General features: G+C 30.5%; 1 protein-coding gene across 7 annotated transcripts in view; it reads right to left on the bottom strand.

Moving 5' to 3' along the window:
* Eph (Eph receptor tyrosine kinase) overlaps nt 1-18,299 on the bottom strand; it is a 307,148-nt gene that overhangs the window by 80,535 nt on the left and 208,314 nt on the right. For 3 of the 7 annotated variants that reach the window (XM_071181350.2, XM_087150378.1, XM_087150376.1), the window contains exon 1: nt 5,339-5,701. The exons of the other annotated variants lie outside the window; for them this stretch is intronic. In XM_071181350.2, coding sequence (XP_071037451.1) covers nt 5,339-5,438 — 100 coding nt within the window. In that variant the 5' untranslated portion in view covers nt 5,439-5,701. Of the gene's footprint in view, nt 1-5,338; nt 5,702-18,299 lie in introns of those variants that run through there. 7 annotated transcript variants of the gene reach the window in all.

Here is an 18,299-nt window from a genome sequence, read left to right as displayed (position 1 = left end):
AAGCGGGACTGTCCCGCCAAAATCGGGACGTGTGGTCACTTTACTCTAAACCCTTGTTATGACGACTTTTTTTTTCAAAATAGAAATTGAATTTTTTCGGAAAAATCACAATGTAAGTTTATTGCTAATCAATTCTTTTTTATTTAATGCATAATTAGTTTTGCCTTACTTTTAAAAAAATTATCATTGTTGTATTTAGACTTATAGTCAACTATCATTCCACACATATTAGTAGTTATTCTTATGTTTAATGACACTACTTTTTAAAGTATTTTTGGAATATATTTTTCTACTTTTTAGAACATATTTAGTTCTGAACTTGTTATCACGAAAGCTCGCTATCTCGAAATTTTTTCTTTGTTTACGAATATCAAAACACAGCAAAAACAGATTCACCAACCATCAAATCCTTGCAACAAATCATAAAACACGTTTAAAAAAATTAAAGCAAAAATACTTAATAAGTGATTGGAACAATTTATAAAATGCAATTTAAATAAGAACTTTTTTTCCCTTCCTTTTTATTGTAATTGGGTAGGGGGTGTATCTTTATAGCCCAACCTCCACCCTTCTTGTAAGCAACATTTTTTGTAACAAATGAAGAAACAGGCAAAATAACTCAGAACGTAATTACTAGAACCATAGGGAAAACAAAATTCAAAAAATAGAAGAAAAGAATTTCCCTTATCAGATTATGCGTTTAAACAATAAGATTATGCATTTAAGCAGAGCGGCGAAATCTTTTCTTTACAGTTTAGTCACCCCAAAAACCTGTAGACACATGATAACGGGGATAAACGAAGAAAAGGCAAACAAAACTAGGAACATAAGTTCTAAAGAAAACACCACAAGTGCCATTGCGTTGAGCACACAACGTGGTCTATTTTTCATGTAAAGCACACATTACAATAAAGGAAGGAATATACAAACCTCAAAATTACATTATGTGTAAAAAAAGTTTTTTATGTTTGCTTAACCGAAAAGTACAATTTTAATGGAATGCTCTAATTTTAAAACAAGTAACAATAAATAATAAAAACATACATCAGATCAATAAAATGTCCCAACTGAATTAGAATAAAGAAAAATCAGATTCATGTTAAAAAACAGCTTAAAACTACAATTTCAAAGGACATTTTAGACTTTGTTCTTGCTCTCTCTGTAGAATAGGTTTTGAACTATTTTTATGACTTCTGGGGCTGGTACCCCTTGAATACGATAGCTTCAGTTGTCATTATTATATATAATTTTTTTGCATTTTTCATAGTTTTCTTCTTCGTTTACAATTTGCTATTGGTTTCAATTGGAATAAGTCATTAACAATTGACCTAAAAAAATAATTTTAAGAAAAAAGAAAGGGGGAAAAAAAAACACCATGCATCTCTAGAGCGTTTATAAGCACACAAAGCGATTAGTTCTTCCATAAAATAAAAGTAATACGCTAGTCTCAAAAATACAATCTTGATGGTTTATAGTTAAAAATTAAAACAAGCATAAGAATAATGCCGGTTTAAATATTTTTTTTAACTATTATAATGAAATGCAGAAAATGAAAGAACTCAATCAATAAACACAATGATCAGCAATTTAATCTTGACAAAATAGAAAAATATATAAAAAGAAAAACCTCACACACCTTGTTTTTAACACACAGAGTGGTTTGTTTTTGTTGAAATGGAGAAAGTAATGTACTTTACTTTAAATAACAATTTGAATACTAAAAAACTAAAACAAGTATAATCGAAGCATAAGCCAGCCTAATAAAATGGTCAATCTCGATCAATCAACTCAGTAACCCATAGGAAAAGAAAAATTATGTATTTAAAACTTTAAAAAAAACCTACAAAAGGCCTCAAAACAATTTGTTTTATCTCGAAATGAAGTAAATAATGGGCCTGCCTCAAAAATTCCATTTCAATAGGATAGTTAAAATTTAAAATAAGTATATGAAGTATTATATATCAGCTCCATGAAATGATTCAACTCGATCAATCAACACCGTGATTGGCAATTAAATTCTAGACGGATAGCAAAATAATTGCACATGCTTTTTTAAAAATATAAATAAAATAATAAAGCATAAATAACACCTATTGCGTTTACATGTACACTATCAGTTTATTTACTTTAATAATTTTATTTTCGTATTTGTTAAATGAGGGGGAGTATGTGTCTTAAAAATACAAGTTCAATAGTTAAAAATGAAAATAGAAGGTCTGACCGCTCCATAAAATCATCTAAACCAATCAATCAACACAGTGATTAGCACTTAAATCTTCAATTGATAAGAAAAGAATAATTATATACTTTGTAAATATAATACAAGTTTCCGGAGTTGTAAATAAGGATATCGGATATCCCTTTTTTTCAACAAGATAGTAATCCATTCTGATTTGACTGAAAACATTCCCATTTATTTACATGGAATTAAAAACATGATAGTTGACAAGTCGGGCGCCCATCTGCCATGACGGTTTGACAAATGAAGTGAAAAGTAAGATAAGAGTTGACTGCCCCATTGGTTTTTTCAAGCAGCTTCAGTCAACATACTCTTAATTAAACGAAATGAAAGATTGAGATGAGATGGAAAAAAACTAATGTTACATTTGCATAAATGTATCGTATTGGCCACATGACGGAATGATGGGTCTTCGAGATAGGCAGGGTGATTTACAAATCAGAAATCTGTCAAGCGTATTGCTATCTCGAACAAAATATATAAAGAAAAAGAAAAGAAAACAATTAATAGTTAGAGTTGTTTATTTTGGAAGGTAAGAAGAATTTAACAAATCATCCAGAAAAAAAAAGAAGATAAAAGCTTGGGTGACGATACACAATTAGTTAAAAGGAAAACAGTACGTTAAGGACCAGGAGTAAAGAACATAATAATAATATGCACAAAAAATTTAACCTGAATTATGGAATAATAAACAAGAATAACCCTCACTAAGTCCTTTTACTAAGTCATTCACGTTAAGGGCCATGAATAAGGAACATAATATGCAATAAAACTCTAACATAAAGTATAGAACGATAAGAACACTAACATATTCTTCTGACTTGGCCATTTACGTTAAGGACCTTCTAACATAAAGTATGAAATGATCAAGATCACTAACGCACTAAGTCATTTCCTTTTTAACATGAATGAATATTAAGTCAGTACAGGAACAGCAATTGGCAAAATTCTAAATTACTGAAAGATACAAATGTTCTTGAATTTATGTTATCTAAAGACAAAATTACTACCTGATGTGCACATAAACATCTCCAACAATGATACATTTACAGACGAAAATCTATCTCAAATTGATTATAATTAAAAAGGATCTTATTTCCATTTAATTTTAGAGTTTTGACACCGACAAGTTTCGATACATTTTCATTGCAAAAATCAAATTAAGAGTTTTTAACTGATAGGATAATTCGAAAAACATGACAAATTTTAGTCATTATTAATGAGAAAACAACAAATAAAACGATAAAGAATTATAAACTGTAATCGCTGCAAAATTCTTTGATGATCACGAATGAAATTTTATCCATTCCCTCTAAGGTAACAAGTCATAAAATATTGATCAAAAATAAAAAATCGAGAAAATCCATTAAAAAAAAAACATTCTAGTTTAGAACGAATACTCATAATCAGAATATTTTAATAAGAATGACAGCGAGTCAGGGTTTAAGCTGAGTCTAAAAATTCATTAGCAAAAAAGCTAAAATCTGAAAAAAAGTTTTAGCAAAATGCTAAAATGCCATTAGGCTTATAAAATTACTTTATATCAAACAAGTACTGTAAGTTATCTGACAAAGAATATAGCTTAATGTACAAGAATATCAAAAAGAATACCTATAACAAAAAAAACACATTTATTATTTATCAAAACATTTTGGTTTATAATTAACAATCTTCCTTTCTTTCATGTTTGCCCATTTTACAAATGCTTCTTGAAAGTTAAATGCATTTTCAGGACCCTCAATATTAATCTTCTACTAAGCTTTTTTTTAATGGAATTTAGTAAAATCCTTTAGCAAAAATGCGAAAATGCTTTGTTGAATTTTAGCATTTTTGAGGGGTCTTTTCGCATTTTGCGAAAAAAGCTACCGTAGCGGAAACCCTGCAGCGAGTGTTCAACACCACCTGTCAAAAAATCTTGAAGTAAAGAACATATCCGTCGCGCCGTAATACAAAACTGAATCGGTGACAAATATCTTATAACTCGATGTGAGAATGAAATGATGTGATGAATATTTAGAATATATATATAGTAATTAAGGACAAAGAACGGGCGATGGTTTCAATTTCTTTTGTTAAAATGTAATTATACTAAAAGAAAAGAAAATTGCGTTTAAACTATTATTCTTAAGAGTTACTAACTGCAAAAATGCGTAGCTGGTCAAACACGCTTCCAGCATGTCTAAATATTAAAGTTAGAATGCTAGAAATATAGAATCAGCCACATAAACAAAACCCTACTAGCAGAAGAGTAATAAATCAATAAGGTTAGATTAGAATAAAAATTTAAAAAACTCTAAACATTAGTCCAAACTGTTAAAATAACGTTAAGAAATAAATGTTAAGAAAATAATGTTAAGGATTATAATGTGATTATAATACAAGGTATGATTCCAGCAGAGGTGCATAGTACTGTAATCAATGAAAACGAGACCTTTTAATCAACAAATCAATTCGAGAGAATAAAAACTCAGGGGAAATACCTCAGAAATGAAAGTATTAAAAAAGTATTAATGCTGGAAAATAATTGTTCGAATATCAATAATTATAAATTCCAAATCTACATCGAAGACTTGTATAACAAATGAAATATTATATAAGGTAAATAAAGCCTACTCAATAATGTAATTAACTAATAATTCGTATTTGCGAAGTAATATTTTAATAACCACTGCCACCATTACGTATCTGGAGAGGAAAAAAAAATGTTATTTATTATCGTTTTTGTAAAAATTAGCAACAAATTGACATAAGGAAAGAACTAGATTGCTGCAAACTAATTAATATTAATTAGAGACAAGAATTAATTAGATAAAGGAATGTAAAACTTATAATACGGCGACAAATATCTTACATAAATATCGAAAAAATATCTACATAAATTTTGAGTACAGGTAATATGACACAATTCGTTTTGAGTCTAAAATATAAAACCAATGCTCAAAATATTAGAGGAATCCAATGCTCAACAAAGATAAAAAGGGAATAGAAAAAGGTAGAAAACGAACGAGAAATAAACCATTGCGAGTATTTTCACCTCAGGGCCCGCAGCAGCTTTCATTCGCGATCAAATGAAAGTAGGGATATAAAAATCGAACTCACCTTTGTTGTCTTGATATCCAAAGCGACTCTCACACAAACACAACAGAATATCCTTAATGATAACACATATCCAGAGTGATAAAATCCGAAATTTACACATAGCGTCACATAAGACACACAGCACAACACACAAGAACTAAAAACCTACAACTAAAACAGACACAAACGCCACTGCTACCTGCGATACTTCATCAGGTCCTTGCACCGTCCACACCGACTCTACAGACAGAACTGCAACTGTGGAACAAACCAGTCAGCAGCAAACATTCCAGCTACAGCAACGCCATCTGGGAAGAAAATAAAAAAAAAAAGAATTCCTTGTCTTCCACCGAAGGGCCACCCATCGCGCTTTCCCCCTGTCTCTCTTCTTCCCAGTTGGAAAGTCAGTCATCAGATATGTGTGGGGCGTTGATTAGTTTATGGTCTACCACCCCCTCTTCTGCATCTCCTTGGGGCGCACACAGAAAACAGGGGCTATAAAAATGACTCATGCCACGTGCTGCTACACGACAGGGTGTGTTGTCCAAGGGATTATTTCCCTTTAATTCGACGGATGGGGTTGTTTTGGATCGAAATGTTATTTTAATTTCTGTTCGTTCTTGCAAAACAGGAAACAGTCGTAACAGCTTGAAAAGGATGATATAATCCTTCTTTGTCGACGAATATTCCTCACTGCTGTTTCGCTGTGAAAGCCTCTTCAGTTGCAGCCATCAATACTGCTCATTTCCATTTTCAGGGTTGTATATAGATTAGGATGAATCTGCTACATATTGAGCAACAAATGGAGCATCATTCATGGTTAAAAATGCTACATATAACTCGTCAGTGTAATGTCTATTTCTGACCAAGTTTAAAAATTAAGACGATTTAAAATATAATTTTATAAAAATGAATAAACCTCTGCTTGCCTTAAAATCTAGATTACTTGTTGCCAAAAAAATTTATATCACATCAAAATAACCATAACATTACTTATGATGTCTTAAATCGCTTTTAATTAAAATATTAAATTTCTATAAAATAATAAATAAATATACATGCACATTCTAGACTTAAAAATCAACTGTTTATTACAAGTAAAATACTATCCTATAAAATAATAATTACAATGACTTTAAATAACAAAAGCAATTACAAAAAATAATGAACTTAATTAATGATTTTTATATTAGAAGAAAATGGTAAAAGGGCACTTGTAAATATTAAAAATCATATAAATTTCTACTGATCAAAAAATGCAAAATAATTTTGTATAAAAAAAAATTTAAGAAAATAAACTATAAACTGTGCTTTAATTTTTTGCATATTAAATTATAACCGAAAGAAATAATAATTCGTTGGGGAAAAAATTCCTTCTTAAGAAATTCAAGCTGGTTCTGATTAATTTATTTTAAATTACCAAATCGACCAAGATGTTAGATTTTAATTGAAAATTTTTAATTCAAAAATGTCCGGAATGAATTTTTCCACAAAAACTTCATTTTCCAGGAAATAATTTTAAAATAACGCTTTAAATTTTTGAATAAATATAATTCTTAATTAGGATGGTATGATAAAACAAAATTTCAAATTAAGCAGGAAACTGCGGCTTGGTGAAAAACACAAAGATTTCTGCTTAGGCAATAAAATGTTTCTGTATATTGAGCAGTTGTAAAATAGAAATTTCGAACACTTGCAAAATATGTATCGGGAAACAATACTAAGAATGAGTTGAGTTGTAAGTAAATATGCCCCCTCATTAATGTTTTTTTTTTTTTTCATTATTCGCTGTTGCATAGTATAATGCGCTACAAAAAGAATAACTTTTTAATACCCTGAATAACTTATGATCTAATGATCGGATTTTTACGTTCTAGGACTCAATCTTAATGGTGAGAGAGGATAACTACAGGAATGCTAATTAATTAGTGCAGACGATCTTTGAAGTTGCGAAATCAGACACAAAACCGGAAACACTTCGAATAGAAATACTTTCGACATATTCAAATTTCTGGTCCTTCATAGCCGCAATCTAGGAAATATGGTCCCCATAGTTTGATCAGGAAAACGATCAAAAGTTTGGACACCTTTATGTTAATTTTACTTTTTGCGTATTTTGCCATATCCCGAGAACTTTTTAAGCCAATTGAAATATTTTTGCACAGAATTATAAAATTCGTTTACCCAAAGATAATTCCATGCAAAAAATAACTTTTAGTCATAATTTATCATTGTTTATTAAATAATAATCGAAAAAATTTCTGAATTGTAAAGTGTACAACTTTTTGCATCACTTTAAAGAATGTAATTTTATATGTCAAAATCGAAAATTTAACCGAAATCGATCGAATAGTTCCTGAGAAATCGAATTTTACATATGCAACTTAATTAGCGTTATCCAGGGTATTTAAAGTTATACAGGGTAATCTTTTTTTTTTCTTCATTTTTCTTTGCACACTATACATTAATAATAAATCCCTTAAATTGTACGTCTATTATTAAAAAAAAACTAACTTATTAAAAAATTAAAGTTTTTTAATTATAAATGAAAATATTTAATTCTACGAAAATTACATTTTCAACAGAGATATATAGTGTCAGTTCAAAGGGAAGTAAAATTATAACCTCACTAAGTTATCTTATAGCCGATAATTAAAAAAAAAAATGATGGATCATTCGCACCCGTGATAACAAACATCCTGGATTTGTACTGTTTCAACACGTGTTGTGATACATCATATGAAGGAAATCACAAAAGGATTGTGAAAATGCTTTCCCACAGATGGTCTTGATTAGGTACCATGGAAATCAACACTTAGCTGATCGCTTTTGTAAGCGGAAGATGGTTAAGACGAAATTAAATTTCCCCTATGGACACCTTACATCAAATAAGGATGTCCGGTTCACTAAATTACAATACCATATTGCAATAAATTATGTAGCAAAATTTTTGCATTTTAAGAGGAAGAATGAATTGAATCATTTGAAATGGTATATCAATTGTTTGGGATAATTTCTGGAAATATGCAAATCTATAATCGTTATGAAGAAACAATTTTGGGAAATGGTAATCGCAAAAAAATTGACACTGAAAGCACATAATTAAAAAACTACTTAATAATAAACTAAAACAATCAGGGTGCGTAGCCAAATCTTTCAACAGAAAGTAAGCACCTTTTAAGTACGTTTTAAACACTTAAAAAATATTTTTAAGCACAATACACATTAACAAAATGCAAAATAGTTTTCTAAGACTTTACATGATCATGATTAAATAACTAGTTTCTGACAAAGAACTTTTTTCTTGATTTATATTAGCCATTATAAAATGATCAAGATATTTTTCGGTTTGATATCAGAGAGGGGGAAATGAAGTCTGAAATTGAGAATATCTTGCAAAATGCAGCAGAGTTGCACATGAGAGTGCAATTATATCTTCAAACCCAGCTCAGTAGAGTAGACGCACATGTGGACTTGCAAGTATTTCATCAAACATGTAAAATGAATGGCGCTTTCTTACGCTATGGATCTATGGTACGTCAAAATGGATTGTGGTTGAATGAATTGCAAAAACAATGTGAAAAGCACGCTTTTGCATAATACTTGGCGAAAATCGACAAGGTAAAAAAAATCTCATTTCCGGAAAGGAAAAATCAAGCACTTTTTAAAACGATCCAATGAAAAAAGCACCTCTAAAGGCTTTTAAAAAACGAAAATCAAAAATAAGCACCTTTAAGAACTTTTTAAAAACGCTACGCACCATGAATGATATACAAAACAAATAAGTATTTATAATGATAATATCTAACAGACAAGGGGCTAAGGAACGAGGACCTCTTATGTCCTCACCCTTCAACTTCCCAGCATTAATTTATTCCATTCGTACACCTAGATGTTTAATCGTGCTCCAGCTTTGTCTGGAGAGTACGATTATCGTTCGCCTGCCAATAAGGTCACCCAGGTTCGAATTCCAGCGATAACTGAGCAATATGTACCGGTTCGTACCGACCACGGGGCCAGCATAAAATATCATCAGTGATAGACGTATCATGGGTTACAATCCCCTTGCCGTCGGGCTAACAGTGGGAGGTTATCGTAGTTTTACCCTCTATATAACGCAAATGATGGTTAGTTCCATCCAAAAGTCTTCCACGAAATCTAGTTTATCCCAATGCTTGTTTAGGAGCTGCCTTATCTACCAGATTGGGTATAAAATTAAGAGACTATGGTAGTCGTATAGTCAAAATTGGGGCGACTGTCTAACAAAGGTTATAATTTAAAATAAAATACTCGATATCGTGTGAGACATTTTGTATAAAATAGGCTTGATTTTGAAACACTTGCTTTTTCTAAGAAGCTTTGAGAGCGCACATTTTAAAAACATCATAAAAATAATAAAAATAGTGCAAAAGCGCAACACATACTGCAGATTTTGAAAAGTAAAAGCCTGTTTTCTTAACAGATAAAGATCATTGAAAGTTCGAAAGTTCCAAAACTTTTTAACAAGGACATTCCAATATGAAACCACCCAGGCTTGTGTGGCACACCACATACTAAAATGTCTTTAAAGTATCCATTCACTTGGTCATTTATCCACAAACACTTGACAAGAAATAGGCATCTTTGTAAACTCGACTCCTCCTTTAGGTCGAAAGGTTATCTAACAAAAAGACCACAAACTAACCCCTCAACTGATGATATGGGAAGAAACAGAAACCCAGATGAGTCAGGTGAATACAGGAAATTGGGGGAAATTCCTGAAATGGGGGAGAATAAAGGTTAATGAGGTTCAAATCAGACACTTGTTTAGGGAAAGTCAACAAAAGAGGCCCCCTTCAAGAATGTAAAAGTATGTATGAAAATAACATTAATTCTTTAGGTGCTTTGCAGCTAAGCAATTTCTGGAAGGTACTAATAATTTTGTATCATGAAACAATAATGTTATATTTCGTAGGAAAAAATAACGTTAATTCTTTTAGATGCATGGTAGCAAGCCAATTTCTGGAAGGTACTACTAATTTTGTATCAGGAAAGGATAACATTACATTTCGAACCAAAGAATAACGTTAATTCTTTTAAATGTATAGTAGCTAACCAATTTTTGAATTTTTTTATCATTTAGTATCATGAAAAAATTTCGATGTTATGTAATATAAAATGGGAGAAGGGGACATTCTTTACCTAATTTGTGCTTCTAACTATCGTAGAAATAGTTTTTGTTTCACGATTTATAATTTTTTAATTGACGGTTTAAACAGAAGCAGCTAAATCTAAATTGAAATTATTGGTTTTAACATGTAAAAGACGAGACAAGCTGTCTTACAATAAGCTGTATAACCATCAAAATATAAAATGCAATTGAAACACCGAAAATAATACAAAATAACAGTTAAAAATGAATTAACTAACAACTTATTTTTGTCTTCGGATTATGATATTTTAGTTAAATTGATTAAAAAATGGCGTTTTTAAAATGTCTTCTTGGATTTGAAGAACACTTAAATTCTTTGTATAAATTATTAAAACCCCTTTAAACCACAGATTTAGAGATCGCGTCGCGTCTTTCTTTTCACATAAAAATTTTTCTTAAAAGACATTTAATATCACATTGATCTCACTCTCCTTTACACACATATTTTTTTATTCATTTCATAGAACATATGCAACAGCATATTTCACTAGTATAAGTTTCTTTAATCTATAGTACTATTTTTTTTAAAAAATAAATAAATAAAATGTGTATACATTGAAGCGTTTTAGGTAAGCTTAAAAAAATATGCATTCTAAATTACATTTTTTCTTAGCTAAATAGAAGCAACGCTTGATGCTTCTAAAAATTAAAATAAATATATGCATGGAAAGCAAGTATCGGATGTGACATATAATCAAGCTAATAACCGCAAAAAACACATTAATAAAATTTAGCGACAAAAGGGCTTCGGGGAACAGCACCCATTTATCAGAGGGAATATATGCAAATCACAATATAGGGGGGAAAGAGCGATAATGAGATGCTGTTTGGCGATCGGACAAGTAGCTCCAGAAATACGAACCCAGCTAAGAAAGAGTGTCACAACTGGAACGAGGGTGGAGCCATGGGAAGGAGTGTACTGATAAATGCTTCCTTTATTACCCCTAATAACTCATGGTGAATGGGGAATACCGCCTAATTACGCACCCATCCATCAGATGCCTGAGGAGAAGCTGGACATGAGGGTCATTCCTTCTTGAAATGAATACACCACAGAGGGTCCTTCCCCATATACGTGCCCTTCCATCACAATTAAGAAGGATATTAAAATAAAGGCAACGCGTTAACAATAGTTTGTAGGTTATAGTAAGATTCAACTAATTGGTCTTTGAAATTTTGTACCTTATGCAGATATTCTGTCTGATTTCCCTTGATATTTTGTATGCTATGGTGAGATTCTATCAAATTTTTTCAAAATTTTTAGGTTATGCTGATATGCTGCCTAATTTTCCTTGATACTTTCTTCCTCATGGTGCGATTGTACCTAATTTTTTTCAAAATTTCGTAGATTATGCGGAGATTTCGTCTAATTTTCTTTGATATTTTGTACGTTATGGTGAAATTCTAGAGAAAAAAAAAAAAATTTTTTTAGAAATTTTGTAGGTTACGGTGTGATTGTACCAGCTTTTCTTTTAAATTTTCCAGATTACGTGTCAAGATTTTACTGAACTATAATATAATTGAATGTATTTAAAGTATAAATATATTTGAAAACGAATTTTGGGCTTATACTGCTTTAGAGCTTTATCAGGTACGGTTTTGATTATGTTTTATTGTTTATAAGATATTCAAACTAGCTTTCCATTTTTTAAAAATAATTTTATTCACTTATTATTATAAATTTTTTTCTAATTTTCTTTTGAGCAAACCATAAAGCAATCCTCAAAATTTGACCGCTTATAAGTAGCACACCATACACGAGAAGAGAAATAATTAATTTCGCATTTTTTTTCTACAAAAAACAAATGAATTCACTCCTAATGTTTTGTTCCTAAAGTCCCTGCATTACCTATCAGGGAATATAAACAATTTATGGGGGGGGGAGGTGATAAAAGAACAAAGCGTTCCATTCTCCCCATCAGCAAACGATCTAAGGTCTGCTTTTTCTATTCCCAAAGATGGCATCAGATAATATGTCTCTTCTCTGCACCAGAAACGTAAGTGGATTTTAGAGAAAGAGAGTCAACAGAACTAGCTTATCTCCAACAATACCTTTCATATCCGAAAACGGAGGATAAAATATTGACAGCAAGTACACCGAGTGACATTTCAAAAAGATGGTCTCGCCATTTCGCTGCGACCTTAGGTAGCCGATGAGTAAGAAGACAGTGTTCTCTGCAAATGGAATTGTTTTAGAATCACGTTCCCTATCAGATATTCTAAAAACAAAATGGCGGATTGTTTACTCCATGCAGGTCCTCCTTTAGATAAAGCATTATCGTGAATAATACACGAAATAGAGTGCCTAATCGGATCATCCTTCTGAAGTGGCACACTTCTTTTTAATGGATGGACCTTGCTTTTGGGTTGCTAGATGGGAGGTTGGAAATGAGTTTTATTAAGTTGCGAGGTTGGGTACCCTATCTACGACGAGGTGTCTGAGTGCCTTGTTCGCCGTATGTTCATTTTGGGTGGGTGGAAGATATCTGAATTGAGGACATTCCTGGAGAAACATCGCTTTGACGTGACTAAGCAAAATATCCAACTGGAGAATGAAGACGAATGAGATTAGTTTTCTGAAGCAATTAACGGAACTCAGAATGTTCTACTTGTTTCCAGACATTACATTAAGAGGGAAAGTGTGTAAGCATGTAATTACAAAATTACGCACTGCATTTCCTAAATAATGTTGATGCATTTGAAACAATCAAAATAAGTGGACATTATATACTTAAACTCCTAATTACACAAAACAAACATATCTACAATTGGGCTTAATGATTTTATTGCAATTAAATTAATGATTTTTTTTTCCGTTCCTAAAAACTTTGTTAAAAATCCTATTTAAGTCTATTTATGACAATTTATGTCTGCAGCCGTGGTGGCTCAGGGGATAGAGCGCTCGACTCCCAATGACGAGAACTGGGTCTGAATCTCATCGATGGCTGGTCAAAAAGAATGCCGCACACGGCTCGCACTGACCACATTGCTGACGTAAAATATCCTTCGACGTAGTCGGACCTTTTTAAATCCTTTAGAGTCCTTTTGCCGCTAGGGTAACCGTAGAAGAGTTTCGTGGTTTCTCTCCATATAACGCAAATGCGGGTTACTTTCATCAAAAAAGTTCTCAACAAAGTCAAATTTCTCCCAATACCTGAACCAGGAGTTCCCGTGTCTTCTGTATTGGCTTCAAAATTACAAGACTATGGAGCTTAATTATTAGTAGTCGTAAACTCAAAAATTGGGTCGGTTGTTCAACGACGGCTGTAAAATAAAATAAATAAAATCTATGCCTGCGATACAATTTTATCCGTGAGAAAAATATAAAAAATAAATACAGCATATACAACTTTCAAACGGCGCATAAAACAACTTTTCAAGTCCCCAAAATTTATAGAAATTCAATGGGTTAGACACAAGGAAAATATTAATATTTTTTCCAAGTCAGATAAATTTTTAAAAATTCCACTAAACATGCTTATTTTAGCTGATAAAAAGAGGAGGACAATGCAAAATTAACTCATAACGAGCTTATGTGACATTTGAATGACTTAAAATGAAATAAAAAATTTAAAAAAAATTATAACAGTTTACAGTTCATTCCACTTTTAGAAACAAAAATGTATTTATCCAGGAATAATATTTCTTAACTCACTCCATGAACTGGAAATTCACCGTTCTATACGAATGTAAAAAGTGCATTTATGAAATAAATGGTAAAATGGGCGTTTAAGTAAAACCTTTCTATTATTAGCTATCACTTTAGCGCAGAAAAAAAATTGCAATAAATAAAAATAAAATTTAAACTTAACACTGCAAATTAAATTTTAATTTGTTTAAATCGTAATTAAAACACAATTTTATCAATAATATAACTTTAATGACCAAATGCTTGAATTTACATATTCCACACTATAATTTACAATTACATAACATATAAAACCTATTCAATTCTTAATTAATTTCAACTCAGCGTCGGAAATATATTCTATACGTCTGAATCTTAATTTCAAAATTAGTTAGCGAAAATTTGCATAATGGAAAACATCCTCAGAATAAAACGTCAAACATAAAATAATCAGAAATAAACACAACATAAAAATATTTATAAATAAAAATATCTTGAATAAATAAATACAAACATAGTGTCTTTTAACAGAAAATTAATAAATACAAACTGAATATTGAACTAATTGCATACGACTATATATATACAATAGCAATTCTAGATATTTGAATGCATAGTTGAATACAACATTATAATAACTTAAATTATGCATAAAACCTATTAAATCAAATATTCATTTAAAAAGCTTTAAGGACTGATTATTTTCCGACGCAACATTTGAAAAGGGGAACATAGAGTTATAAAGATGGAATTATAATAGCGAAATTACTTAGAGAAAATTTGTAGGATGGAAAGTACTCTAAAATTAAAATATCAGATATAAAAATGCATTTATGCACAAAATGCAAACATAGTGCCTTTTTCAATAAACATAAACCGATTTTATTGAACTAGTTACATACCTATCTAGCAATAAATTCAACATAGTTGAATGTATAGTTGCATACAACGCTATAATAACTTACGTCATGCATAAAACCGATTAAATCTTTTACTCATTTAAATCAACTTTAAGGCCTAATTAGGCCAACTCAACATCTAAAAAGAGGAACATCCTGTTATAAAGAATTTCTAAATGACTTAGCAGGGAAAAATCTGCATAATGGGAAATACCTTTAGATTAAAAATAATAATGGCAAAACAGACACAAAACAGGAAAAAAAAGAGAAGTTAATCTCCATACTTCAATTACATTATAACATATGGCGCAGTATATGAAAAGCGCAAATTACAAAATGCTCATATTCGCCAAAATGAGACTTGATTCATAGTCTTGTAGGGTAGTCTCCCAGCATGCCATTTTCATAATTAGGACATTAAACGCATGAACATTTTCCCAAACCCCCTTTTAATAAATTGTTTGATTACCTCCACCCTCTAAAAATTCGGGCAGTTCAACCCCTCCAATCGCATGTATCTGTACAAAATGCTTCACAAATAATAGCCGTAAATTTTTGATGTTTGCTCAGCGCGGTTTAGGGTTGAGAGGAAATATAATTCGAATTTAGTACTACCGTTATTTAATGCATGGATCCGTAGAGAAGATATAAATATCAGGTAAATTTATTTATAATCGTCAAAAGAGAACGAAATTGCAATCGGTTGTGTTTTATTGTTACAAGATTTTCCTTGTTTGATTCTAAAATTGAAATAAACACAAAATGTTGCTTTATTTGTTTTAAAAGTTTCAATGAGGTTGTCCTAATTATGTTGTTTCATATTGTTAAGGAATTATTTGATTTTTAATTTTGAACTAATAAAAAATATCCCGTGTTGAATATTTGTGATTAAGTTTTGTAATGTGTTCTAAACTAATGAAAAATATCCCGTGTAGAATATTTGTGACTAAGTTTTGTAATGTGTTTTGAACTAATAAAAAATATCCCGAGTTGAATATTTGTGACTAAGTTTTGTAATGTGTTTTGAACTAATAAAAAATATCCCGAGTTGAATATTTGTGACTAAGTTTTGTAATGTGTTTTAAACTGATAAAAAAGATCCCGTACAGAATATTTGTGACTAAGTTTTGTAATGTGTTCTAAACTAATATAAAATATCCCGTCCATTTGTGATTAAGTTTTGTAATGTGTTTTAAACTGATAAAAAATATCCGGAGTAGAATATTTATGAATAAGTTTTGTAATATGTTTTGAACTAATAAAAAATATCCCGTGTTGAATATTTGTGACTAAGTTTTGTAATGTGTTTTAAACTGATATAAAATATCCCGTGTAGAATATTTGTGACCAAGTTTTGTAATGTGTTTCAAACTGATAAAAAAAAAAATCCGTATATCATAAGGGTGATTCAAGGGAAGTCACTCATAAAATGATAAAATTAAAATTTCTACTGATTATCGGTAATAATACTAAGAAATTTCCTGAGTCTGATTTAAAATTATGAGACTAACGAAAAAAAAAAAAATAGTAAGTTTCAAGCATTTATAAGAATGTCATAAATCCACTCAGTATCAGTTGCCCACGGGCAACAATGTAAAAAATTTAAAACAAAAAAATAAAAAAATTTAGAATTGTTTTTATTCATTCGCTTTAAAAAAAAAAGTAAAATTACAGAAAAACAACAACATACATTTGATTTTTTAAAATTTTGTTTAAGCTATTGGAACCATACTTTCTAGAACTATTGGAACCATACTGCTTATCACATATTTTGAAGATTAAGAAGAAAAAAATATTTAAGAAGAAAAATATCGTCTGTTCCAATTAATTATCAGTTTTAAAGTTAGGTCCTCGAGCTAAGCCCTTAAGATAGACTTTTAACAAATCCGACCACTAGACCAAAAGTCATTAAGGTGTCTCCTCTTCTCTCTCTTTAATTTTGCGCTCTGTACTGTTAAATATTAAACACGTACCATCTTTATCTATCGAAGCAACCAAAAAATGAAAGATAATTTTTGATGGTCAGAATTAGAACTAGATTAGGCTTTAAAGCTTAAGAATGACAAGGCGAGAAGATTATTTATGCTAAAAAGTGAAGGCAAAAGTAAGAATGCACTTTAAGCCACATTACGATTACTTTTGAAATGCGCAAAATGGCCGGTTATTCCGCTTTTAAAATACCATAGAAGATTTACTTAAGAACTTTCCCTCAAACTTCATTAAAATACAAAAAGAATAATCTGGAATGGCAAAGAGCGAACAAAATTGTCTAGTTGTACAAGGGTCAGTAGCATCTTCAATGTTCTGAAAAGGAGACACAACACAGATGAACTTGTCAAGACACTGAATCCTTAGCTCCAAAAAATGGAAGTAAGAAAGAAAAAGAAAAAAAGACAAAGGGGTAAAGATGAAGAGAAAAAAATCTTTTGTGATTCGGAAAGGTTTGAGTCTTTTGAAAAAAGCTAAAGCAAATCAGACAATTACGGAGAGAGGAGTCAAAGAAAATTTTTTTGCATCCTTCAACAATAAAGTACAAGATTAGGGAATGGGTGGTTTAGTGGAATGGTAGGGGTGATGAAAGTTGAAAAGGAAGACTCCCCGCTGCGATACCAGCATTAGGTTTTTTTTTTAAACTTTTTTTTACCCCTTTCAATTATGTGATTATTTCTTCGTCATCATATCAGCGATGAATGTAAGGGAAAAGTTACAAATAAATATAATTCATACTTCGAATTCATTTTATAACAATTTTCTATGACTCCCCTAAAATGAATATTTTGAATTCATTTGATACGAATTTTCTATGACTCCTTTAACATAAAGTAAAATGAATACTTCGAATTCATTTTATAAGAATTTTCTATGACTCCCTTAAAATGAATACTTCGAATTCATTTGATACGAATTTTCTATGACTCACCTAAAATGAATACTTCGAATTCATTTTATACGAATTTTCTATGACTCCCTTAAAATGAATACTTCGAATTCATTTCATACTAATTTTCTATGACTCCCTTAAAATGAATACTTCGAATTCATTTTATACGAATTTTCTATGACTACCTTAAAATGAATATTTCGAATTCATTTTATAAGAATAATCAATAACTCCCTTAAAATAAATTTAATTTCCTTTTCGAAAAAAAAAAACGCGTAGCAAATCTATAATTTTTAACTATATACACTATCTAGTTGTAAAGAATTATATGAACTATAGAACAGACAAATAGCTTAGCTTAAATGTCAAAAAAAAAAAAAAAA

Source organism: Parasteatoda tepidariorum, chromosome 8 (genome assembly GCF_982258835.1).
Source record: "Parasteatoda tepidariorum strain Cologne lab strain chromosome 8, Ptep-v5.0, whole genome shotgun sequence".
NCBI lineage: Eukaryota > Metazoa > Arthropoda > Arachnida > Araneae > Theridiidae > Parasteatoda > Parasteatoda tepidariorum.
The sequence above is the reverse complement of the archived record's forward strand: the minus strand, read 5'-3'. Positions and strand labels throughout refer to the sequence as shown.